At 53.1% G+C, this 26,682-nt stretch overlaps 1 protein-coding gene across 1 annotated transcript; it reads right to left on the bottom strand.

The window, feature by feature from the left end:
- Positions 1-1,766: 1,766 nt before the first annotated feature.
- SH3YL1 (SH3 and SYLF domain containing 1) lies at positions 1,767-26,478 on the bottom strand. Its single transcript, XM_054566739.1, has 10 exons — positions 26,407-26,478; positions 16,072-16,182; positions 13,916-14,029; positions 12,023-12,087; positions 10,685-10,797; positions 9,712-9,840; positions 7,859-8,027; positions 7,185-7,260; positions 4,847-4,903; positions 1,767-2,500 (listed from the first exon to the last, which is right to left on the bottom strand). Coding segments are annotated over exons 1-10 (1,026 nt in total). The 5' UTR covers positions 26,408-26,478; the 3' UTR covers positions 1,767-2,309.
- Positions 26,479-26,682: the final 204 nt, after the last annotated feature.

Genomic DNA, 26,682 nt, shown 5'->3' with positions numbered 1-26,682 from the left:
CCAGTGCTCGCGACCCTTCAGGGACCAGGCCGGATTGGCGTTCCTCGTCTACCTCCCACTCAGTGGTTCACGTTGGGCTGTGTTCCGTGACTGTTAGATCCATGCATTGCTTTCTTGGTATATTTTTCAATTTCAAATTTTCCATTTAGTTCTCTCCTGTAGTGTCAACCTTCTGCTCAAATTCTTCACCTTCTCTTTTAATTTCCTGAATGTATATGTCAGTTTGCTTATAACAATTTTACTGCAAATGAATTGGCTTTTAAAAGTTTAAATTTTGTGAACTTTATGAGCATGCAAAACAATACCACATACTTCTTAGAAAAATACATGTGTATCATAAATTCATATAGAATTAGAAAGAACTAATAAATATCAAATTCAGGATGCTGATCACCTTTGAGTAAAAAGGAGAGTTTGAAAAGAGAAGAAGAGTTTGAAAAGGAGGCCGTACTGTGTACGTCTTATTTTTTTGCCGGGTGATGATAACCTGGCTCTTCAGTCTCTCCTCTGTCCTTGTCTTAAGAGTTGCATTATAAAGAGTTAACAGGTGCGTGTCTGTAAGGGAATTAGAAGAACGCGTAGCTGAGCTTCCGAGCTGGCGGCTGGGACAGCAGCCCAGGGCCGGACGGGTGGGGCCTCCGGGGCGCACACGGAACGTTCTCCAGGACAGATCGATCCTACATTAGGCCAGACCAAGCAAGTCTTAATAAATTTAAGGACATTGGCATTCTATCCCGCACTGTTTCTGGCTACTATGGCATGAAAGTAAAAATCATTTACAAGAAAAACCCTGGACAATTCACAAATATGTGGGGATTAAATAATGTGCTTTTCCCTAAGATTGGGAACAAGGAGGCCAGTTCTTGCCACTTCTGTTCAACGTAGCGCTGGGGGGCCTGGCCAGAGACGTTGGGCAAGAGTAAGAAATAAAAGGCATCCAAATTGGAAAGGAGGAAGTGAGGTATTCTCTGTTGGCAGATTACATTATATATAGAAAATCCTAAGAATTCATCAGCGGATGGATGGATGGATGGAGAATTCAGTTACATATGAAGTATTTTTCGTCTTACTAAAGGAAATCCTGGAATTTAGGACAGACTCGGAGGGCATTACGCTAAGTGAAACAAGTCAGCCAGGGAAAGACAAGCGCTGTAGGATCTCACCCACAAGGAAATACGGAAGGTGAGCTCACAGCCGCAGAGCGAGGGGTGGTTGCCAGGGGCCAAGCGGTGGGGGACGTTTGGAGACGCTGGTCAAAGGGCGATGCCTTTCGGCTACAACAGTGTCCCGCTGACCCAGCGGGTGGCATGTGACTCTGGCTGATAATATCGCGTTGTGTCGCTGAGGTTGGCCAAGAGAGTAGAACCTGAGTGTTCTCACCAAAAAAAAAAAAGGGAAACACGAGGGACTCCGGCCGCGTCTACTTGGTGGGAACCCTCTCGCGACGTGTGTGCACACCCAACTGTCACGCTGCGCCCTTTGAACAGTTTACGTTTTGGTTCGTCAATGACACATTAGTAAAGCTTTAAAAAAGTCAGGCCGCCCAGGCGTGGAGGTGGGTTTTAACCTGCAGAACCACCACAGGACTTAGGCTTACTTTACAAAAAATAAGGAAAACAAAACCAAGACATTAATTACCATTTAAAAAGCATTTATTTAGGGACAAATAAACCATGTCAACATAAGTTGATCCTAGTGCTTGAAATGAACAAATATAACCTTATAAAGAAAAAACTTATAGATAATATCTTTTTTAATGCATAGTGGTTGAATTTCTTTGTAATAGGACATTTCTACCATAAATGTCTATACACAATTTTTAAAAGTATAAAGATAATTTTTAAGGATTTGTATTCTGGTTAATACCTACAACTCTAATTACTTCTACTACCTCTGTAAGCTGATTTCTTTTTTTCTTGTTTGGAAATTGAAACAAACATACCAGTATTCATGTTTCTGCCCTCGAGATTCTTAAATTAAAATAAAGTCACCTATATATATTTCACCAAATCAATGTTTAGTGACGTTTGAAAAACACAAAAGAACTGACCATATAAATTGAGGATCTTAACTATTAAAGAGCATATGTGATAAAATTAGTACAAAGCATTTAAAGATACGTGAGTTAATCATTTATTTAGAGATGAAAGAACAAACTCCTTTACATAAAGGATACATGTTCATCCTTTCCAATTTGGATGCCCTTTGTTTCTTATTCTTGCCGAATTTTTAAACTTGCACTAAATATTGCTTCGCTGTCAGTGTGGAAATACTTTTCTGTAATTCTCAAAGGAGAAGTAACATGAGCTTCAATTCATGGTCACATAGTTGGCTGGAAAAATGCCCGTCTGACCGCGAAGCTTCCCCTCCCACCAGTCAAAATGCGAATCTGTTTTCGAGGTGACTGTGATTCTGTCTCCCACTTGAAAACTCAAGTCTCCCGGCTGCTGTCCTTCAAAAGAATACAGTGCTGTCACTTCTACAGGCTGACTTGAACCACCTAAAAGAAGAAGAAATGTTTACGTTATTCGCACTTTTAGCGGAAAAAGGGGAGCCTGTGAGGCGAGGTATGAAGGACCACTTGAGGGGGGTCTGGTGCCCGGGAGGCCGGGAGGTCTGCGTGACCTTCATCACATTATTAAATGTATGCTTTTCTTCTTGGCAAAGAGCAAATGTTTGGTAATACATCTACTAAACCCACACAAGTCGAACTGCATGTTACTGTACACTCAGCAATGTATTTAGCAAATACTTGTGGTTATTACTGTTTAACTTGCGAATAACCTAAATGACAATATTATTTGCCTTTTTCTTGTTTTAACACGGAGTCATGGTGGCTCCATAGCCGCCAGCTGCCACGGAGGGGCTGGCACCCACGCCTGTGTGGCTCTGCGGCCACGAGTGCGGGGCCTTCCCCAGCAGCCAAGAGCCTAGTGCTGTTCCACCAGCACCTCCCCCGCCCCGTGCGGGGCGGCGGCTCCCACTTCTGGGCCTAATCGGCGCTTTCGGCAGCGACGATATTGAAATGATGACATCAAGAAGCACATCTGTAAGTTTCACAAAAACTTCAGCACAATGCATAGAATTTAACGTATTATATCAGGAAAAATACTTTGAGGATGGAGTAGTTAACATGAGTACAAGGCATTAAATAGGATAAACTGTACAGCATCGTAGAAATATAAGCAGACACCTTCTGTGTTTGCTTTCTTGCTCCACGAGACTGCACATGAATCATGCTGTTGGGTGCTCCTTAAGTGCACTAAGTACAGACGCGCTGAGTCTGGGTAGGGGTTTAACTGGTTTCAATACTGCTTTTTACAAATCACAGCAATGTAAAGTAACTTGCATTTTTTAAAAAAACGCTTTAAATTGTCCCTCTTACTTTTCTTCAAAATCCCTTATCTTTGGAGAAAGGACTAAAATAAACCCCCACTTCTATCACCCCAGCCCCTGCGGTTTGTACAGCGGAACGCCTGCTGCCCGGGAACAGCTCACAAAGCCGCGGGCGGGAGCCTGTCAGGCCGTCTGCTGCCATTCGGCGGGCGCGCCCTGTGCCCTCAGAGGTGTTTCTTAACGGTGTTAGGCACCGGGGTACAGCCCATAGAGAACCCGAGCGGAGCTCCAGCCCCCGTCACCCCACGGCCCCTCCCGCTCCGTGTCCCTGCTGAGCGCCTGCTCCCACCCCCGCCCCCGCCCCGCCCCCCTCCCCAGCAATTCAGCTCATCTTTGACCTTGTCAGGCTGGAGAGCCCCTTAAACTCAGGACACCCCAGCCTAGGTCTAACCCCAGCAGTCTTTACTGCTGAAGCCTCCAGATGTGCCACCTCGGTATAGACACTGAACGTCACCCTCTTTCTCCCCCAAGGGACAAGCTCAGTGTTTTGGTGAATCGCCAAGAGCAAAGCACACTCTTTTCGATCCTGCAGAGCTTTGTCAGCGAGATTGAGGCCGCGGCCTCCCCGCCCGGCACCAGACCCTGAGCGGGGCCGGGGACGGCTCTACGCTGGACCTCGGGCCCCTTGGGCAGGGACCCCCGGGCAAAGGGTCGGAAGCCGGGGCCCGGCAGGAGGAGGTGGCTCCTGGTCAGGGGACTCTGCTTAAGAGACATTTTTGAGATATTTGTATTGATTTAAAAAATGGGCATGTCGTCGCCTTGACGTTCCATGTACATGACACACGACTCTCCGCCAGTTTGATCCCGAGCGTGCGGTTCTGCGGCCCGTGGCTGCGGCCGTGTGGGGAGCGAACAGGCTGTTGAGCAACATTCAGCCTTCGCCCTCCATCTGTGTCCCACTCACGTCTCTAGCTCACGGTCTCTTTGAAAGAACATTTTCTAAAGAGTATTAAAGCAAGGCTGATTGGAGGAAGTCCTTCAATGTCTTTATTGTAGGAAGTCCTAATAAGTTTTATGAGGTTGTTGCCCAGAGCAGCAAAAATACCTGAACTTGAAAAATAAAAATTTCCTTAACAATGTTAAAAATATTCATGGGGCCGAAACCCAGAGAAAATCAGCACAATGCAGCCGCACTCACGGCGGCCAGAGCCGCGTCCCGCAGACCGGCTGTCCCAACGCTGCCGCTGACCGGACAGGCCGCGGCCCCGCACGCTGGCCCCGGGCTCAGGGCCCCCCGCGCCGCCTGTCCGCTCCGGCCTCCGCGCCGCCCTCGACGCCTGCGGTTCAGCGAGGACGAGGAGAAAGGCGTGGCACTGCTTCCCAGAGGAAGCACTTCTCAGTCCCGTGGTGGCCCGGCGGCACCGCAGGCACCCCGCAAGTCCCGGGGGCACCCCAGGGCCGGCCCGGCACGGCCTGTGCTGGTGAGACGGGAACAGAGGTGTTTACCTACCGACTCTCTCGTGATGGCCGGGAAGTTCAGGGTAGAGCTTATATTCGCGTCTGTTGCCTGGAAGAGAGAAAATCAGGGAACTTTCAGGGCTTTTATTCGTTTACAGTAGATACGGCGCCCGAGGACACCGACCCCCTGAGCAAGTACTTTAAAGTACTAGAAGTGACAGGAATTTCATTATTTTATCTGGTTTTACCAAGAAGGAAGGCCTGAAAAAATCCAGAAAATGGCTGAATGCAAGGCGGACGGCGCACACGCCTGCGGGCCCGCAGCGAGGGCCAAGGGCCGATGGCCGAGGGCCGGCCAGACGGACGCGCCTCCCCACGGTGAGCCCAGCCCTGAGGGCGAAGAGCTTGCGGCTCCGCCACCCCCGCCGGCGATTTTCGAGCATCCTGGCTTGCTTAGCTCCTAAAATAAATTTTAAACAGCAAGTATCCATTTGTGTGTTTCTTAATCAACACCTAAAAATGTTTCACACAACTCAGAAGTTGTACAGGGTGTACTTTTTAGCATATGTCATTATCAATTATTTAAATGAAATAACCATATCTCTTTTTTGGATAAAAGACACTAAATATCTTAGAGATCTGAAACCCGCCCTCAATCATTAAAGAAAAGCAACAAGCTTTTTTTTTCAATAGTCAGAAAGTATGTAATATTCATTTTTAACCTTCAAACTATGTTTCCATTCCATCTGTTCCAAAGATTTTATATTAATATGTTAATGTTATATTTTCTAAGATTTTATTTGAGCCAAAATGACGACATATGCCAGGAGCAAGATCTCAAATGCTCCGAATATTATATTTTTTATGTAACAGTTTCCACAACAAAGATGTGTACATACACTTATTTTTTAAATTTCATTTTAAGTAAATGCAAGTTTCCATGAAATAATTTCTCATAAAGTTGTAATTGTTATTTGTACACAATCAATCAAAATCTTAAATGTACTATAAATGTTAACTTACTAAACATAAAAGTAAAACTTATTTGAAGTGCATCTCAATATATAAATGAGACTTTTAAAATTAGTTGATGTTCATGGAATGACTTTCCTTTTTCTTCAAGGACACAGGTTAAACATCATATTCTTTCTGTAAAGATTTAGGTGCTAAGAAAGCTGGTTCTTATAAACATTAGGTAGAGCCAGAAGATATTCTAGAGCAGTGTGACAGATTTTGTGTTCCTTTGGAGATAAGAGTTAAAGAATCACAGTTACGCATTATCAAAACAACAACAATCAAGTATTACTTAAAAAATAATATAATATTACTGTTACAGCTTGTTTTGGTGATAGCTGTGTCATGTTTAAAATAATGTATAATGATGACAACATACAATGGAAATCACCTGATTAACAAAAGCATTTGCTACCCATCAGAGCCGTTCCCCACCCACAGCGACGCCCACACTTCACACTGGGTCCCCGCCCTCACGTTTTGGGTGACAAGGCAGCACAGTGTGCTTCAGGATGATGGGCTTCGTTTTTCTTATTCAAGTGAAAAAGAGGGAACTATCGGGGCCGCGTGGAAGGCCGAGAGGGCCGGGCCGGAGCGGCTCGGGGAAGCACAGCCGGGGTCGCTGCCCTGGAGCCACCGGCGCCCACCCCGCGGCGGCCTGCGTTCTCTCCTGGGCGGGGGCTCAGGTGCGCGCAGGGCACGGCCAGCGGCCTAGGGGTCGGGACCCGGGAGCCGGGAGGGCGCAGAGCCGGGGACGCAGGAGAGGCCTCCCCCCGAGGCAGGTCCACGCCCGGCTCTCCCCCGACACCAGACTCCCTTCCGGGGCCCTTGGCTCCGTCCCCGCCCGCGGCCCGCGCCTCCTGAGCTGGGCATCAACGGCGAGCTCGCTGCTGGAATGAACGGCCCTCCCCGGGCGCCCTCCGCACACGGACAGTGACCGTCACAGACACGCGTCATGCAAAGAGGAGTGAAGGCCAGAACACGGTGCTGTGCACAGTCAGGCTGATTAAACACCGGGTCAGGAAACCCTGCGCTCCCAAGGGTGTGTGACACATCCACGCGGGCATGAGGAAAACAGGGTTGTTTTGTTCCCATTTTAAATCGGTAGGATAACAAACTTTGGAAGAACTTTCTAATGAGAGAACCTTAAAAGCCAAACCTCTCTGTCAGCTGGAGAAGCATCTAACGCACCCGAAGCCCCAACAAGCAGCGGCGAGAACGTCTCAGCGGTGAAGAGCTGAGCCCTTGTTTTTCTCTAGCGCCCACACGTTCTTTCAGTTGACAGCAAAGCTTAACAATGTAGCTCCATTTCTTAACAATAATAGTTAATAACTGTTTAATTATAACTGTATTAGAATTACAAGAAAAATATTTACTCTGGGAGCCGAAGGTGAGCTGGCCTTCAGCGCACGGCTGCGGTCGCGAGGACGGTTTGGGAGGCAGATCCTGAGCCTGGGAGAACAAAAAATGCGCACAACTTACTTAAAACCCTCTTTTGACTTAGGAAATAGCACACAGGCTATTTTTCCCTAACGACTGCGCCGGGCGGATTCCATCCCAGCACCTGCGCGTGAAGCTCCTCGCGCTCACAGGCCCCGCCCGGGCCACGCGGAGTGGAGTGGCGCTGCGTGGCTGCCGCCTGCCCGCAGGAGCCCCCGCCCGCGCCTCGGACAACGCCCGCAGGGGCGGTGACCCCGTGGCTGCAGAGGCAGCGACAGTCCGCCTCCGCGCGCCGGTGTTCGCTCCGAGTGACAGGACCGAGCGACTGGGCGCGAGCTGCGGCTCTAGCGGACCCAGCACGGCAGGCCTCGGACCCGCGGCTCCGGGCCGCCCCACGGCTGCACCCGGGAGAAGGCGGTCGCGGGAAGCAGACTGCGGTTCTCCCGGGAACCTGTGCCCACGCCGGTCAAGCCTGGGGCATTTTCACGGGACCGTGACGCGCCCGAGGTCGCGGGGGGCTGCAGGCGTGAGGAGGCCGTGCTCAGGGCCGGCCGGCCAGCCAGCCACAGCCGGGGCGCCCCGGCGCCGCGCGGAGAGGACCGCCGCCCACCGAAGGCCGCCGCTGCTCCCGCGCCGCTCTCCTCGCGTTGAGCCGCTGCCCCTCGTTCTCGTACTTCTCCGTGAAGGAGTCGAGGACCTCGTACAGCTCCTGCGCTTGGGCAGGCCGCGGGGTGTCTCCGAACAAGATGTCGTACGCCCGAATATCTTGACAGTAAAATCTAAGCAGAAAAATCAAACTGAGCACCTCTCTTTCATAGACATAGAACTTTCCTGGAGTTAAACCCTGTGTGTGTATTTATTCGTAAACTACTTTTCAAACACTAACTACAAGCCATAACCCAGGTTCAACCCCGAAATTCACCCTCCAAGCTCATCTCTAGAGGCAACCGTCATTAACAGTCTGATACACACAAAAAATCAAGAGCACACCACGTATACACACAAATGCCTGCACGTACAATCACACATATGCAGTCAAACCTCAGTTCTGGAACGACTTGCTTCTCGAACAATTTGGTTCTCGACCAAGTTGTTCACGGAAAAAAGTCTCTGTTTTCTAACAAAACTTTGGGTCACGATTCTCTCCCCGGCCAGCTTTTTGGGCTGATCCCTTACGATCAGCCACGCATCTCGGGTGACAAACAAGGAGATTTGGTTTTCGAATTGCTTCCCGAGCAGTTTTCCGGAACAAATTAAGTTTCAGAACTGAGGTTCCACTGTACATATATGTCTACACTTTGCAAATCCACCTACAAGCACATACATTTTTATAAGTTTTATTTTTTAACTTTCTTAATAACCTTAACCTTAGGCTTTATGCCACCACGTACAACTCTGTAATTTCTTTAAATGTGTATTTGCTTTGAAATCCTGTAAGATTTGCCTTGCATGTTTGGAAGCCCTGCAATTGATTAGGTATATTAAGTATATTTATTTTAGTTTGGAAAGTCTTCCAAAGGCTAAAATCAGAACTTCCTAAAAACATCCCTAACTGGTGTTTCTCAGACTTATAAAACCAGAAGCAAAGGCGCCTCCCTGACTTTCGACGACGAGGAGCTGGCTCCGCACACCTGTGCTTCCCACTGCCTGGGACCTCCCAGTTTCCGTGCCGGGTCCCCGTGGGCTCCTGCCTCCCTGCCTGGACGGGCACGGTGGGTGCTGCGGGCTTTCCTCTGTTCGGGGCGAGCGCGGCTGCCGGCTGGAGGGCCTCCTTCGCAGTGGTGGACCTTGTTCTGGGCAACAGACACGTCTTCCAGGAAACGCGAAGGGGCCGCTTTGGGGAAATCGGCCACATGCCAGTTTAAAGTGGAAGCTCCTCTTGGCCTGATATGTCCAAATCTGGGGGGTTTTTTTGTTTTTTGTTTTTTTTAAGTCAAAAGTGGTCTCTAGTTTATGGAAGAGAGAGTGTAATGACAGGAAGCCTCTCAGGATGGGGAGCAAGCACTCGGACCCCCGAGCTGTGACTGGCACGTGTAACGTGACACATCCCATTAACGGAACACTATGTAGCAGTTGACTTACACTTTTGATTTTTATAACGTTAAGTAGGGAGACAGGATTTAGGGTGGAATCTTACGATACAATCATGTATGGCAACACAAAAGGTAACTGTGCTTAGAAGATGCTGGAAAGCAACAATGCAGAATGTGAATAATCTTAAAGGGGTAAAATGTTTCCCACTCCATTTAACTTTTTGTGCTTTCTAAACTTTCTATAGGTACATACAGAGTCACATTGAATTTGTAAATGAATAAATATACACCCAGAGCCACATGTTGATTTAAGAAAAGAATATACAAAGGTACCCTGTAAACTCGTGAGAACTACCATATGAAGTTAGGAAGTATTATTTCCTCATAACACTTTCTTTAAATCAGTGAAATTTATTTGGCTTGCACTTACTTTCGATTAGTTTCTTTCCTTTCGATCAAGTAGCTGCCCTCTAAACTTATGCCAGCGAAGAGCCCTCTGGATTTGCAGTATGTAAAGACAGCGGCAGAGCTTCGTAAGGCGACGTTTCCTTCTAAATTCCTGCAAAACAGAAGGTCTGGCCGTGAGAGGCTCTGCTCCTAACGACAGCTGTTGGAGGGCGCTGGCCTTCTGACCCAAAAGGCCGACGCGTCCGCACTCCCTTCGACAGTCTCCACCTTCCGCTTCCCGCCTCTCCCAGCGGATGTGAGGCGGGCCTGGGGACCGTGCGCCCTCGGGCTGCGTTGTGGGGGACGCACAGAGGGCTTGCATCTCTCCCTCTGTCCTTTCCCGAAACGGGGAACTGCGTCTGCAGGGTACCAGGCGGTGGGTTCCCTTCACACCAGGTACTTCCAGGGAACTTAGAAATCTTTTTAGGTGGTTTTACCGTGCAACTTCTATGAACAGTCTGGGTTTAAAATATTTCTAAATTGCTCAGTGAACGCACGCAGTACTTCATTAACAGAGAAGGAAAACCCATGGTGTTTTAGACGACACTCCAGTAAAGGCCTTCCACTCCGATTTTTCATAATTCAGTTTGAAAATAAGCCCTGTCCCTCCTGATAAATGCTGCCCTTGCCCAGTCAATTCAACTTGACTCGCTTGGGCTCCTTCAAAGCTTAATGTGAATTGTGTGCAATTCCAGTAGACACATGGCTTGCGTTTCAGAAATATTTAGTTTCTTGCTGTGTGTGTGAATTTTCTCACTTTGTAACACTGGCTATACTTTGTAAATTTCTTATTGGTAAGCAACCTCAAACCTCCTGTGAGTATAGAAACCATTACGTTGTTTAATTTGAACTCGTTTCTTCTTAACCCACGGCAATGCATAGTTTTTTTAAAGCACTATATAGTTTTAATAGCTTGTCTATTTCACAGCCGATCGAATGTATGTCACAGAACTCACCTTCCCAAGGGCCCGACGGCCACAGTGAAGTTCCCTCCAAGGGTCAGGTTACCGCCTTTTGCAAAAGCTTCTACTGCTCTGCCGTAATTCAGAATTATAACCAGGTCCGATATCTAAAATGCAGAAACCCATTTATTTAAAAATTATGTTTAAATGTTATTTCAAATCTATGCAGATTAAAACTCAAATATACTGCATACGCTGTGGCGAGCACGTCAGTGTAGACAGAGAAAGAACATGAAAGAGTCCTGTTTTGTTTTGGTGTGAGGCTGTAAGGAACTAGTGTTCCCGCAGGTAAGAGCGAACGGCAAACCCCTCTGAGCTTTGCTGTCGCTCGGCGGGTTTCCTGCATTGCCCGCGTTCGGCCCCTCCACAACCGTGCACCCTGGTGGGCGAGAGGGTTAGTGGGTTAAGCAAACTGTCCTAGAACCGGGACAGATCAAACAGGGGTGGGTGGAAAACCCCAAAAGCACTCCCTGCAACTCAACACTCCCCAAAGCCAAGCCAAAGAGCGCAGGACAGGAGCAGGGGCCCGCGGGTCACAGACCCAGGGGGCTCCAGCTCCCAGGGCCCCGTCCACGCTGGCATCCCCAGCACAGCCACGGGCCTGGGACCTGTCAGCTGCACAGTGCCCTGCGTCACGGAGGCTCAGGACACCAGGGAGACACACTGAGTGCCTGCCCCCGACTTCAGTCTCTAAGGAAAAGCGACAAGCACTGAGAATGAGGATGCTCGAGGCACGTTGGCGCGGGGAAAGCGTTTGTTTCCCAGACGCAGGCCGGCCGTGGCGGCACCCAAGGTGAGCACCGAAAAGTGATGCCACCCATGGAGCGAGCGGCAGGGCGAGGCGGGGGCGGGGGGGCAGCGCCGGAGACCTGCGTTTGAACCCAGCCGCCTCGGAGCCTGCCGGGTGCGCGCTCGAGGGCGGTCTCTAGCCCGTCCCGTGGGATTTGAAGGAATTTGAGTATCAGATGTAACAAAGCTGGATTTTGCCAGAAATGCCGATGCGCCGTTCGGCCACGTGCGCCCCCTCAGTAACCCAGCCCACGGTGGGGAGAGACGAGCCGCCGACGGCCGAAAATGTGCCCGAGTTGAGCCACGTCTGCTCCACAGATGGGCTAACGATGGAAGCCCAATGAATGAAAAAATTCTCCTCTAACGAAAGAAAAGGAAAGAGCGGTGGCGTTCGATGGCGTCGGGCAGCAAGCCCCCGAGAGAACAAAGGGAGCCATCACCACGGGCGGTGAACGAGAGCAGGGGAAGCCTCTCCCTTTCACGTGTTCGGTTTCGGTTGCTTTCAGAGAAAACACGAGCACGTGTGTGATGGCAGCCACTGACCTCGACTCCCACTTCAAATCCTCCGCCGAGCCCCGCGATCCCGATGGCGGAAGGTGCGGACCATTCTAGGGGAAGCAAACGCACGTTACTCTCCGTGGGGTCCACCACGCAGGTGTCGGAGGGAAAAGGCTAAACTGGGACCGAATAGTGCTTCCTTTTAAAATAATAAAAATGTGACATTTTCCTCTATGCTTTTAAATGTTCTTTATATATACTTTTTAAATTAAAGAATTTGAAAGGTATTCGATACTCAGTATGAGTCTCTTAGACTCACAAATCCATGTTGTCTACGCTTTCTCAATAAAGGTGCCTAACACCAAATATTGAATTCTCACCAGCTAAATAGAGATAGCATTTGATAACTTCAACCATCAACACTTTACATTGTTATGCCAAACGCCGGAGCAGTAATTCTAGTCTTTGGTTAGAATTTTATTACGGATGTGAGAGCAGAGGCTTGGAAGGGTAACACGACACCCCTTGTTTCTGTTTTGTGTTTCTGAGGGCGACACAGCTCTGACACCCACAAGAAACAGGCTGCAAAGTCGAGATGAAGACCTTCCTAGGAAGATAAATTTCCTGACAGTTGGAAACTAGGTGTGTTCCGTTTGCCACGGGGTGGAACATCGGGCACTACCACAGGCTTGTGTTTTCTGATCTGGAAACAGGCTAAACAAGCCTAGAAAACCAGTAACTTCACGGGGGGAGGAGGGGCCTGTCCAGCTGCAGCGACTTCATCAGTGCCTGTTGGCCTCTCACCCGAGGGTCCTGGCCGTGCGTTCCGGATACAAAACACTGTTTGGGTGCGTCCAGGACTAACCCGTCTGGGGTCAGAGGAGTTTGGCTCCAGAAATCAGTGTCTATAACACCCAAGTTATTTCCCATTTCCTGTGCTGGGGACTGTTCCTGTCCCCCACCCAGCAGAGAGCTGGGACTTTTCTGCACCTCATGTGGGCAGCTTTTAAGTGACCCAAAGTAGCGGCTGTTGGGTGAGAAATGCAGGTATTTGCCCCGGGAGGAAGGCTGGGCCCGGGAGGAAGCCCCAGAGGCTGGTGGCTCCTGCACCTGTTCAGGCGGCCTGTCCTGGCCGAGGGGACACCCCCGGCGAGGCGTCCTCACTGGCGCCGGCCGCCCGGGACTCCCTCTGGCCTGCGCCTACCCCGGGCAGTCGGCCCGCACCGCGTGGGCGGTGCTCGAAGAGAGGACCGCCCTTCGTTTGGTTTCTCAGCCGAGAACCAAGCCCTGAGAGCAGAGCCCAGGCTTCGGGGACGCCATCCCTCCCGAGGGGACCCCTGGCAGGAGGCACGGGCCCAGCCCTGAGGCCAAAGGCCGTGCTCCAGAGACACCTGGACGTGCCATTGCCGGCAAGCGTCCCACAGGCTGGGTAACCTCGCTGTTGCTCTTGACGCAAACACCGGCCACTTTCGCGACTGACCGGGCAGCGCTCAAGTGCGGCCCCGCGTCGCAGCCGCGAACGTTGCTGTGCCCGCGGGTTCTCGGGATTCGAGGCCATACATGTACTTTGATTTCGCCGTGGAAAGCGGAGCCCCATGAGATCCATCCCTGCGTGACTCCGCTCGGGGTGCTCGCCGAAGCGACCCCCGCAGGAGCGTGGGAGGGCGCACAGGCGGCTCGCGTTTCCCCACCGGCCCGCCGCCGCGTCGGGGGTAAGAACGGCCACGTAACGGCAGAAGCAGACTCGGCCGCGTTTAACCTCGGCCGTGAAAGGGGCGCACAGACGCACCCGGCAGGGCCAGGCCTGCGCGCGTCCGCCGTTTCGGGCCGGGGCGGCGGGGCCCCGGCGACGGTTCGGGGTGTGGGAAGCGTGCGGGGCTCCCCGAGGGGCGTGGACCCTGCCCCCCCCCGCCCCCCGGGGGAGGGAAGGCCACTTACTTCCGTCGGGAAGGCGCGCCAGCACGATGCCGCTGCCGCCGCGCGCGGTCACCAGGAAGCCGGCCTTTATCACCGACAGGATGGCGAGGCCCTTGGCTTTGGCGATCACGTGGGCTGCGAGGTCGGAGACAAGGCCGGGTCAGCAGGTCTTGCAGGTGCGCGCTGCGCCGATTCCGGGGTCACAGGCCCTGGGCCGTGCGACCGCCTCGACTTTCCCGCGTCTTTGCAAATGCGGCGCCCCAAGCACCCCAAATCCCACAACTGCCAGTATAAGGGAGCGGCATCTTGGGGAGGTTTTACTGATTTCCCTAGTAGGACAGACAACTTGGGGGCCTCAATTAATTTGGGATATAATTAATAATTTAAATACTAAGTATTTTCAAAGAAATCGAGATTAAGGAAAAAGTTTCAAACGACCAACACACAGCGTGTGGCACTGTGGCCTTAAGCTACGGTGCTCACCTTTTATTAATACGAAAATCCAGACTGGGAAGCAGAAAATGCCACTTTAAGACATTTTTAACATTATAAGGCAATCTGTCATAGTATTCAAATGCACTAAAAATACAATTCAACTTATAAAATGGTGGTTTATTCAGATTTCAGGGACGTACATGCATAAAATGGGGGTTATTAATATATACACACTAAACACAGCGCCTCACTGTTCTGTGGGTTTATGTACGCGGTACTACACATTTCAAATAACACTGAAGCCCTAAACATTGGAAACCATTTTAGAGCCCCAATTTTATTTCTAACATAATTAAGCATCACTGCACCTACATCTTCTGTCAAGGACGTCAGACCAGACTGCACTCCAACACACACACGAGGTTTTGTGTGACCGGAAAGACACTAAATTTCTAAGGCGCGCCCCCTCAGGGGCACTGTTTGTAAGTGAAGCTGGCTTCCTAGGGGCAGCCGACCAAGGGGCACCTCAGTGTTGCATTTAACGTGTTAGAAATGCGTGGTGACGCGGTGGAGACCTGTGCCCGGCTCAGGGAGGTGCGCTTTCCCACCGCGACGGCGATGGCGGAATCTTCCCTCTCAGCTCTCACTGCGGCCTCACTCAAGGCTTTCGTGGGTGGTGGGCGCCGCTGTTCACAAACACAGACGGAGCTGAAGCTCGTCTTTTACAATGAACATGCTTCCCACTGTAGAATAGTGCCACCCAAAGACTCTGGCTGGACCTCAAGCCCTGCAGGAGCCCGCTCACGCCCGTGTGCGCACACGAGTCCCCGGGGGCGCGGGAAGGAGCGGATTCCGCCCGCAGCCCAGAGCACCCCGAGGGCCCTGGCACCCGAGGGCACCCCGGCACCTGCACTTCCCGGGGGCTCCACTGCGCTGGGGGAGCAAGTGTTTCTGGGGCCCTGTTTTCTTGAGGTGGCTGAACCAAAACAATCATTAATGTCATTAACATCATAACAAATTTTGAAATTTTTAGACATTTAACGTTCAGCTGCGTGACTTCAGAAAATGCTGCCTGAGAAGGCGAGGCAGCTCCCCGGCTGCAGGTCAGCGGCAGGCCCTGCGGCGGCTCAGAGGGGTCCGGCCGGCGGCCCAGCCCGGGGTGGTCCCAGCGGCATCGAGCGCGAGGTGCATATCCTGGGCCACAGAACAGAAGGAGCCGGCGGCTCCCAAGGCTCCCCTCGGGCCAGGCGCCCCGCCCCAGGCCTGCCTGCGTCAGGAGCACGCGACAAAGGCGTTGGGAATCTGCACCCCGACCACACGGGTTTGGGGGCGGGTCTGACTCAGCGGGTTTGGGGGTGGTGATTTTTACGGCCCAGGGACACTGAGGTGCAGCTGTGTTGAGAATTGCGGATTAATGTTCCCCTGAACCAGTCTGAGCTGTACATGGCTAGAAGGAGAAAACAGGAAGGTTAACATTTATTTCTGAGATTAGCTAATGAGTTTGCAAGATGAGCTTGCAAAGTCCTCAGGAAGGGAAGGCAAGGACAGGTGGGGGGGGCACAGTGCTGGGGCAGGGCGCCTCGGGGGGCGGCTGTGGGACGCGGCAGGAAGGTCCCCCACGGACGAGGGCTGTCTGGGCGCTGGCTGCTCTCGGGGGACTGACAGCCCAAGTCCAGGAAGGCAAAACCTGTCAGAAAACAAAGCAAATTTGGAAAAGAACAGTGCGAACCCTATTTACCTACCGGGAATGATCTTATCAGGTCCATTTCTGGAAGTTATTTCCGTGAATTCTCTTAGGATTTTAGCAGCTTTTTTTGCTTCTGATTTCAAATTGGAAGGTATAGGGTTATTCACTAAAACATGAAAAAAGAAAGATTTTAATGAGAAAATTTGAAGTAGAAGTTAGAGATTTATTGTAATTTCATTTTTCATACACAATTAAGCATTAACAAATGGTGTCATACCAGACCAAAAAAAAAAAAAAAGGACTGGAAATTCTCAACTATTACTTGTTTCGTCTCTATATTCCTGGTAAATTAAAGCCACTCAGAGGTTGGGGAAACCTTAAACAACTCAGAAGTTACAAAATCATGGGATTCTAAAGGATCTTAAAATCCAGTCCAACCTCCCACTTACGTACGTTCTCCCTGTAATTCTTAACTCACCTCAATACATTAAAATATTAAGAATTTTAAAAAGGTGTATTTTACAACTGACTATAATAAAGAACATAAAACTTAATATAGTTGGCTACTTCTGTCAACTGTGCTGTTTGAACTTTGCTGATTTTCCTTGTTAGTAAAACCCTGGGAGACCCGGGAAGGGAGGGGTCCCGCCAGGTCACGGCAGCCTTCAGTCGCCCTTGGCAGTCGTTTGGCAGCTCGGACATACTCGCTCTTCTCCACCCACCTTCTGACTCCCTCCCCTCCGCCCCCCCATCCCCCGCCCCGCAGGCCAGGCCGATAACCGACTGAGCAGAGTGAATCCAGAGGGGAAAATCCAGGCTGAACACAGGCGCACGGGGAATTCCCAAGGGCCTGAGACTGCCATCGAAATTCCAAACCACAGAGGCAACGTGGGGAATGCAAGATGTTTTTGGAGAAAGACAGGGGTGCTGGGGTTTTGCGTTTCAGCAGCGAGGCCGGGGACTGACAGGGAAATGCCCGCCGGGGGGCCCAGCGGGACGGGGCCCGGGGCCGGCAGACAGCCACTGCTGGAAGCCCTCCTGCTGTCCACGCTTCAAGTTAGGTTAGGGCTGCCTCCTTCTGGAAGCTTCCTCTAGTCTCCTGGGCAAGAAAGGGGGTGGGGGAGGGCCAAAGTTTTTTCTGAGTCTCTTGTTTCTTGATAAATAGCTTGAAATCAGTTTCTCCGACAGGGCAGCTTCAGGAGGAAGGGCAGGATTTTGGTCCCTTCACTTGGGACCATAAGCTCCCACCAAGGCTCACGGGACCCCCCCAGCTTCGAAGCCTGAGGGGGGCAGGGCCTCTGCTGTCCCAGGACAGGGTGAGAGCGCAGGCAGCCGGTCACTAGTGAGGGACGGAAGCAGAGGGAATGAGACGAGATTAAACAGCGCTGTCTGCTTGAGGTCATCAGGGGCGTGAGCCCGCTGCCTTCCCCGGAAGTTACAGCTTCATTCTCTCCCTGGGGAGCCGCAGGTGCGTCCCACAGGCCTGGGGCGGCGAGGGGGGGGGCGGGGGGGGACAAACCAGCAAAGGGGGAGGTGAGCCCGGAGGGTGACCCCACAGACCTGTCAAGGGGTTAGCTGGTCAGGGGTGGACCCACCCCAAGAAAGCTCCCTTAGTTGACTCCTTATTTTGAAAAGGCTCCTGGTCCTTCCCAAGCCCGAGGCAATGTAATCCCCAGGACAAAGCCCTCTCCCCTAGTAACACAGCGGCCAGGCCCCAAGAGTTGGCACGCCCCCTCCATGGTAACCACGTGGGTCCAGAGACCTCGGGAGGCTGACTGCAGAGCCCGCCGGTCAGGCCATCAGGCCAACGTTTCCCTGGAAAGACTGCGACTCTGGCTCTGGAAGTCCGGTGGCGGTTTTTCGTTCCTCCCACTTTCGTGATTAGGGTGAGGACGTCCTTTAAGTCCTGGAGCACCCTGCACAAGGCACTGGGTCCCTGTCTGATAACCGCATGACCTCTGTTCTTCCTGGGTCTGTTTCTGAGTTTTCTCCTGGCTATGGCATACATTTCCCTGTTTCTACCCCTGCCTTGTTAGGTGGGCAGTTGCTAGAAGCTGTGAGCTCAGCGGGCGCTGAGCCGGCCTGAGCTCGGGCTTGCTGTGCAGCGCAGGGGGGCCGCTCCCCGGCGTCGCCCGCTCCGTCCCCCTGGCCCGGTCGGCCCAGTGCTGTGCCCCTCGCGGCCACCTGCCTTCAAAGCCCCCTGCCCCCAGCAGCGCCGTCTGCCCAGCCGAGGACTCAGGGGTCCCTGCACAGGTCTCCGGAGCCTTTGTCCCTCTGACGCCCTCGGTCGTCCCGTCGGCTCCGCCACAGGGCGGCCGCGCCCACGTCGCTCCCAGGGCCTGGCGCTTCGCAGTGACGGGCACCCCCGGGTCCTCAGCACTTGCTCTTCCTTCTCCTGAAAGTCGTGCGGATGGACTTTCCAACTCTGCGCCTTCCTCATCGTTCCTGTCTGTGTACAGGGCATTTCTCTGTTCCGCGTTAATTTCTATATAAAAGGAATTAACACTTTTTCTACAGTGTGCGTCACAGATCCTCGCTTCTGTTTGCCATTTGTCGTGAATTTTCTGATGCTGCTCTTTCTCCGTCTTAATGAGGTCAGAGTCATCTTCTCCATCTTACAAAGTTTTAGCTAAAGTAATTAACCCTCAAGTGCATACAGAAAAAACAAACAAGCAAGAAAAAGTAGGGAAAATACGTGGGAGAATGACGAGGGGCCGGCTCCGCCGGGGGCCGCATCCTGGAGCCCCAGCCGCTGCAGGTGCAGACCCCGCCGGAGAGCCGGCATTGCAGAGCGGAAAATCCACACGCCGGCCAAATACACCGTATAAGATAATTCGACAACGAGAGACATCGCTCTTCAAATCAATGTGATGAAGCTCTGTTAGAGAGTAAATAGTGGCCTTTTGGGAAAAGCAAAAATAAAGATTCATTCACAGCTTCATGTTACATAAGGATAAACTCCAAATTTATGGACATTTTAAAATGCCCGAAATCAAACCATAAAGGAACCAGAAATTATCGGGGAATTAGTCATCCAATTAATAGTGTAAAAGGTCCAAGTAGGACATCAATTTTTCTATATTTTTAAGTGATCAGAAATTACAGCACAAGCGCATCGCAGAAATAAAGGAGGGAGTGTAAACTGACAGACACTGGCGGGACAGAGCCTCCGCGTGGGCGTGGGCGTGGGCGCGGGCGCGGCCAGACCACTCCCTGCGGCTGCGTCCTGGCCGGCTTTTGCAGGTGCCGCTGTGGGATGGTAACTGCCTTGAGGCAGGAACGTAGGAGTTCGGTGTATGAATATTTCTGAGGTTTTTATGCCATCACCAGATCGCCTTCTGAAGGCGCTCCTGAAGTTTAGAGCCACTGGGCACACGGAGGGGCCCCGCTGCCCCTGCGGCCGGCGCGGCCTGTGCCCAGGGCGCGGCCGAACTCACCTGAATGCTAGGGGTTTTCTTTTTTTCACTTTTCCTGTTTTTTGCATATTTTCTGTTCATGTTCTCGGCTGATTTTTCTGGTGTCATACCCTTTTTGTGTATAATCTTAGTTATACCATCATAATTGGGTAGCATCTCTCTGGGCTTCCTGTCATAATCATCTCCCATGTTCTTGTGACTAAAGGCCTGAGTTTAAAAATTATACAGCTATTATTCTATATTTTCTTCCAGAGCTTTTATTTTACATGAAATATGTGACCTGCCTCAATCTTATATTGGTCTAGGATGTGAAGTAAGATCCTAATGCCTTCTAAATGTATTTATAACACAATTTATTGAATAATCTACAGCATTTCATTAAAAACACCACCTTCGTGACAAAAGTTACAACATAAGATTCATGCACACATGTGCAGGGAGCGCAAAAGTGGGTTTACACGTGCGAGCGTGTGAAACAGAGTTTATCCTTCTATTATTTTCCACATGAACCACTGAAAACCTACCCTTGCCCACCGCTGTATGTTAAAAAACACGGGGCGGCGGGGTCCCTCCCGCCAGGCCCCTGCGGCGAGCCTGCCGTGAAGGGACGTGACAGTGGAGGGACCCGTGGGCCGGCCGGAGCCCGCGCAGAGGCGCCTCGGGAGCGGGCGGCGGGCGGGGCCACCTGCAGCCAAACCAGCCACTGCCGGGGCCAGGGCTTGGGAGGTTAGCACCATTTTTAGATGGTTAATGGTTGAAAAATTAAAGCAGTGATACTTTGTGTGAAAACACATTTTTAAAGATGAAATAGGTAACATCACATCCTAGAGCAGCAGCCACAGCCGGCCATCTGTGACCTCCTCCGATGACAAGGAACACCTTGAACCTGGGGCAGCGAAATGTTCTCCCGTAAAGACGGTTAGTCTTCTCACCAGCCGACTCGTATTACAAAGAAACGTTCTCAGTGACATGTCAGTTTTCATTAATACAAAATATGTGGATGTTTAAGCCCAATACATGTTGTGTCAAGCCCTTTAAGGAAAAAGAGAGCCAACCCCTGACCTCTAGAAACGTTCCTCAGGACGCATTTCAAATGCTGTTTCTGCGTGAAGCCTGGGACGCAGCCCCTCCCATAGCTGAGCCCGGGCCTGGGCCGGGGCAAGACAGCCACCTGCTGCCGGGACCCCCCACCCGCCACGCGGCAGCCGGGCGGAACCACGCAGTGCCCGAGGGCAGGAACCCCCCCGCCCCGCGGCAGCCGGGCGGAACCACGCAGTGCCCGAGGGCAGGGACAAGCCTGCCCTGTCTGATGGGCGTGGCCAGGGGGCTCGCGGCAGCCACAGTTTTCCAAGGCTGCTGACCGGACCTGGGCTGCCCCGCAGAGGGGAGAGGCGGTGGCCGCCTGCCCTCCGTCTCGGTCGAGGCCCCTGGTCCTCCCCGGGGCTCTCCTGCCTCGCGCTCCTGCCGCAGGCCGGTGGCTCTCGGCGCCACTTACGCCTGGTCGTCTTCTGTGTTCACCCTCTCTTTCGCCTTCCCCTGCATTCCAGACTGCTGACAGTAACGCCGGCTCAACCCAAGGACCAGGCAAGCGTCCCACATTAAACACACCCACACAGGACGCGTGGTGCCCCGCCTCCTCCCCCGCCTGCTGCCCCAGTTCCTCCAGGGGCAGGTCGCGTCCCCTGGGGTGCCCGCTCCACAGCGGGGCCAACTGGAGCACCTGCTCCCCACGCCCTTCACGCGGAGGTTGGCACGGGCCTGCCGTGTTAACTGTAACATCTCCAGCAGTGCCTTAATGGCACATAGCAGCTGCCCAATAAATGCTTGTGAAATAAATAAAGTATGTGTGTGGCTTTTGGGAGTCAAAGGTCGAACCCCCATGAGAACTAGAAAAGGCTCGTTCACCCGGGAGGTCGGGCGGATTGGCACGAGAACTCGCCGACGGCAGGCGGTCCTGCCTCTCGGTTGGCGGCACTTCCCAGGCCCCAGGAGGGGTCGGTGGGAAGCAAGGTCAGGGCTGGTGGTGCCCTCCCCAGAACAGAGGGCAAAACAAAACCGACGAGCCATGCAGAGCGGGGCCAGGAACACGCGCTGGTCCCGTCAAGGCGGGATGAGGTACACAGCACAGGGGGTCTCCCTCACGTCACCCACGATGGCTGCTGGGCAGCCGTGGCACTCGGCACGTCTGCTCGAGAGGGAAGCTACCGAAGTCGCACCAGGCGCCTGCCAAAAGCCTGCCAGGGCGGCACACCCAAGATAAGGGCCCCAGACGTGCCTGCAGGGAGGGCGCGCCGGCCGATAGGGCGCTGGGGGCCCTTGGCCCTGAGCCACGAAATTTCCTGGCTCAATCAGGTGCCCAGAATTGGGGTGGACTCCAGAGCCACACGGAGACCGCAGACCCCATGCGCCAAGGGGCTGCCCTTGCCGAGCCCATCCCCGGCCACTGCACCACTGCCGTCGGCCTGCGGACCGAGGGCTTCGTCCCCCCGCTGCCCGGCTCTGGAGACGCCGGCTCCCCTGCCCACAGCACTGCCTCCCGGCCTGCAGACCGAGGCTCTGGGACTCAGCTGTGTCCCCAGTCCTCTCGTGTGAGGTTGTCACTGATTGTTTCCGAGTGAGCAGTACTGTGATCAGGTCCGTGTGGACGTGGGTTAAATCTGCATCAATAAAACCCGCGTGCACAGCACAGTCGCCTCGTGTCTCCCTGCTGCGTCTCAGCGCAGGTCCCCCTGCGGGACGTGGCCGTGCCGGCGGCTGGGCACTTCCGGCTTCTGAGGTCCAGACCAGACGGCCCGAGCAAAACTCAAGTCCAGCTCACGGGGAAGACAGCATCCCGAAACACACGCTCGCGGCACGGACCTCCAGCGACGGTGCCAGCAGCCGAGTGTCCCCGGGCCCTCGCGCGGCCCGCCAAGTCCCCCGGCTGCCAGGCCCAGGCGGCCACTGCTAGGCTGGCAGGGAAGGGCTGTGTTGAGCCAGAGCTGCACAGCCAGACCTTGTGAACGCAGCAAGGACTAGCAGCGTCCTCGGGGTCGGCGGTGCCTGAGGACCACAAGTAAATCCGAGTGGGCAACGAGCAGCCCCAGTCTCTTCTCAGCCGCGCCAGAAACATGACTGCGTCCAGGGAGGAAGCAAGGCCCAAACTCAACTGCAGATGGGGGCTCAGAACACAACTTTTCTGTTACTAGCACTTGGGTTTGTGATTTGAGACTCTTACCTGTACCTCTGTCTTTTCTTCCTACTTCCTTTGTATTACCCCCCCTCCCACCCCTAAACTACAATCCCGAAGGGCCGGGAGACTTTACCGATTTTCGCGCCTCCGTGGTGCCTGCTCGCAGAGCTGGGTGCTCGGCACTTCCTGTCGAACGGAGCTAGCAACTAGGGAAACCTGTTTCTTCTGCTGAACATCTGTCTTTTGTTTCAGCATCAGCGCCAGCCTGCCTCTCTCCTGGACGCCGCCCCTCGAGCGCGTGACGCAGGGGGTCCCAACATTCCTCCCGGGTCCCCGCGACGTGGCAGCCGCAGGGGGCCACCAAGTATTTCAGCCAGTTCTCCAGGGTTGCTACTGACCCTGAACCAGCAAGGCCCTGTTTTGGCTGGTGTGGGAACCGCCCGGGGCCCCCTTTCCTGGGCCCTCGCCACAGGCTGCCACCCCAGAGCGGAGCCTGAGGCAGACGCGCGCTCTGAGCCGCGACAGAGCCATGGACAGGAAACCTGGGCTCTGCTGGCCCGCGGGAGCCACAGCAGCTCGGAACCGGCCGCCACGCGGGCCGGAGACGTCCTCTTCTGTGATGCCGATTTGGATCAGAGTTTCTGTCATGTGCCACCGAAGCACAGCAGATGGTGCGCGGATCTTACCAGCCTCCCAAGACGTTCTGCCTTGATCCCCACACCCAAGCAGAATTAAGCCGCCACACAAGCAAATCCCACAGCTGGGAGCTGCTGCTGCTGCAAACACCCCACTGCGGGGAGGGCCCTGCTCGGCCGTAAGCCCCTGGGGACTTGGGCAGCCAGGAGACCCGCGGGCCGGAGCCCGACCAGCACGGCGCTGCGTCGCTGCCGCCGGGTGCTGGCAGGGCCGGCTACGGAGAGGGCGCCGTCGAGTCCGGCCGCACCGCGCGCGGGAGAGCTCGACTGATGTGTCTGAACAGCACAGATGCTCCTGAATTTCTGACAAGATCATACTGCCTGGTCAGAGTTACAGACAGTGGCTTTCTGTCAGAGCCAGCCAATCGCAACTTAGCGCGAAGCCACAATCCCGATTCTCGGCACCCAACCAGGGCTTGCCCCCGTCCTCCTCGTCCACAAAGCTCAGAGCCTGCTCGGCCTGGCCTGACTCGACCAGGGCAGGGAGACAGACCCCTTAAGCTCTAAATCATGTGAGGCATCTGAGAATCATAAAAGGCCTAAGGCTCTTGAATTCCAAAGCAAATCCTCTATAAACAATGGCGTTTCCTCCTCGCAGGAAGAGAGCTGCCAAACCTCAAGCTCAGAAACTTAGATGCGAAGTTTTCTTTACGAAGCAGTTACAATATTTGCGAAATCTCATACTAAGGTTATCTCTTTTTTTTTCATTAAGAAAAGTTTATAAAATACTGGGGAGAAAACTTTTACCTTGGAAACCTCCAAAGCTTGAAACGGGCTCAGGGTGTGGAAATGAGTCACATACTGAGGACAGACGCTAAGCTCGGGCTGGGGCTCTGGGGCTCTGGGGCAAACAGGGGCATCGTAATCCAAATGAAGTAAATCGCCGTGGGGGGTGGTGCGGAGGCTGCCGAGTTCCCAGCCCACCTCCCCCCAGGGTCTGGAGTGGAAGCAAGGGGAGCTCAGGGCCCCCACACTTCCTTCATCAATAGGCGTCATTGTCTTTCTCAACAGGCTCAGCTATGAGAGGGGGGAACCTCTAGGAAAAGTTTAGAAGCTTAGAAACAGTTTTCCAAAATTCCATCAATTAGGTATTAATCAAATTATTAAACCTTATAATTTATATGAAATAGAGGTTATCTCACTAAATTGATAAAATCCCAACCCAAATCAAAAGAACTAAAAAGGTACTAAGAAATATTTAGAATGAATTGATTAAATTTAGCCAAAACAAAAGAAACTTCACCTATGAAATCTTTAAAACAGCTTTTAAAAGTGCCCTCTAGCTGAGAACCATGGACAGGAAACCTGTAACTGGAACATCATCCATGAACCCACGTCTGGTAACTATAGCCATTGTTTCGGAAACCAGTTCTTAACTTTCAGTGGCCTTGGTTTAACTCCTCCTTTGAGTGAAGAGACAGAGTTGTCAGTGCTAGAAATCAAAACCGGTCTCTCTGGTCAGATCATTAACTTTCCTAATCCAAATTTATGACTCAAACTTTAAACAAAACTGACCGTTTGAATCCAAACATTCATGTGACCAGGGCTGCTTTTCCGGTTCCCAGGTGCAGATGGGGGCGGAGTCAGGAGTGATGAGAAACAGAGCTTCCAGTGGAACCTTCACCTCCCCAAACCCAAGCCCACAGGATCCTGGCTGGGAGCACGAGTCCACGTGCCATGCTGTGAGGTCCGCTGGTGTGAAAAATGGGCTCCTCCCAAAGAAAACAAAAAGCTCAGTGTGCTTCTGTCCTATCGCCATGCAGCTGCAAATGAGGCGAGGCGTGGTGCGCCTTCGGTGACCACCACCCGCCAGCCGGGCACACAGCACACGTCCCCTTTGACCTGCATCGACTGCCTTTCCTTTGGAACCACCCCCCCCAACACACACACCTCAGCCTTATTTCTAAAGAGTGAGAAATCTCCTGAGAATAATTTCCTAAATGGGGCAAAAGCATTGAATGGATCTTGATAAGCAAAGACTTATTTCAAATTATTTTTTTCAGCCCTGGCTGGTGTGGCTCAGGGGATTGAGCGGTAGCCTGCTAACCAAAGGGTCTCCGGTTCGATTCCCAGCCCGGGCACACGCCTGGGTTGCAGGCCAGGCCCCCAGTAGGGGGCGCAAGAGATGCAACCACACATGGATGTTTCTCTCCCTTTCTCCCTCTCTTCCCCCTCTCTAAAAATAAACAAAACCTTTAAAAAAGTTATGTTTTCAGTCTCACAAAAGATCAAGGGTAGTATTTACACATTCTACAGAAACTTTGTTTAAATAGGACATTAATAAACCCTCCTGAAACACGATAAACACGGTGCAGCTCTAACTTGTTCTGATCGTTTTAACCTCGACCCCGTCGCCCCGCAGGCGCCCCCAGACCAGGCACTCGGGCCGGCGCACCCCAAAGTCCTGCGGACGGTTCCCGACCGACATCCCGGCAGGAAGCCCGCGAGGACAGCACGTGGGCCCCGCGAAGGGGACTCCCTGCGAGTAGGGCCCCACGTCCGTCTCGTCCGCGTCCTCCTTTCCAACCGTGGCAGCAGCAGTGGGGACCGTGAAATACTGGATGAAATGGAGTGGAAACGGTTTCCTTCCAGTAGGTGACTCCCCTGTCCTTATCGGCGCGAACCGGTGGAGCAGTTTCGTACGAGCTCCTACAAGGAAGCACCGCCCGCCCGGACGGCCCTCCGGGCTCAGACCGCCGCGCGTTCGTGAGGGCGGGGCCCTCGCCGCGTCTTGCGGCCCCACGACTCGCGCACACGCCCAAACCAAACCATCACGCAAACTGGAAAGAAAAAGACACTGACCTGTGGCTTTTCACATATTAGATACTTAGAAATAACAAATAGCAATCATTAAAATGAAAAGTTTAGGAAGAACTCTTCTGTGAATTGGAACACCTGGGATTAGGCCCGAATCCAAGGTGCTCTGTGCCGGGCCCCGGGGCGATGTCACCCCGAACTTGTGACAGTTCGCGGTCGAACGGCGTCAACCGATGCGCAGGGCGGAACGCCCGGGAAAGGTCGTCTCCCCCACCACTGGCCCTTCCGGCAAAACCCTTTCGAAGGGGAAGGAGGAGGTCGCGACGGCCCAGCGCGACGCCCGTACTCACTTGTGCCCCCAGCCCGGCCCGCGCCGGCGCCCCTCGCTCGAGCCGCGGACGCGCTGCCAGGAAGAGGAAGGGCGCTCCACCCGGCTCCGCCCCCGGCGCAGGAGCCGCCCCCAGGCGCGCACCTGAGCAGGTAGCAGCGGGCGGCAGTAGCTCGACCCGCAGTGGCAGTTGCGGAATCCTGTGCTCGACTGCGTCCCGAGGTGGGTCTAGCGCATCCCGCCTTTTCGGAATCGACACTGTCCTGGCTAACAGTTCCCGTCGCCGAGCGGACGGCTG

This window comes from Pteronotus mesoamericanus, unplaced genomic scaffold, assembly GCF_021234165.1.
Source record: "Pteronotus mesoamericanus isolate MK-2021 breed Mesoamerican mustached bat unplaced genomic scaffold, CSHL_Meso_final contig_101, whole genome shotgun sequence".
Lineage (NCBI taxonomy): Eukaryota > Metazoa > Chordata > Mammalia > Chiroptera > Mormoopidae > Pteronotus > Pteronotus mesoamericanus.
Note: the sequence above shows the minus strand (reverse complement) of the source record. Positions and strands in the feature narration are given on the sequence as shown.

Coding starts and splice junctions, on each gene's coding strand:
- SH3YL1 (XM_054566739.1), bottom strand. Junction 14,030..16,071: donor ACCTGATAAGATCATTCCCG/GTAGGTAAATAG, acceptor CCGACCTCGCAG/CCCACGTGATCGCCAAAGCC. Junction 8,028..9,711: donor AGGAAAGAAACTAATCGAAA/GTAAGTGCAAGC, acceptor TTTTCTGCTTAG/ATTTTACTGTCAAGATATTC.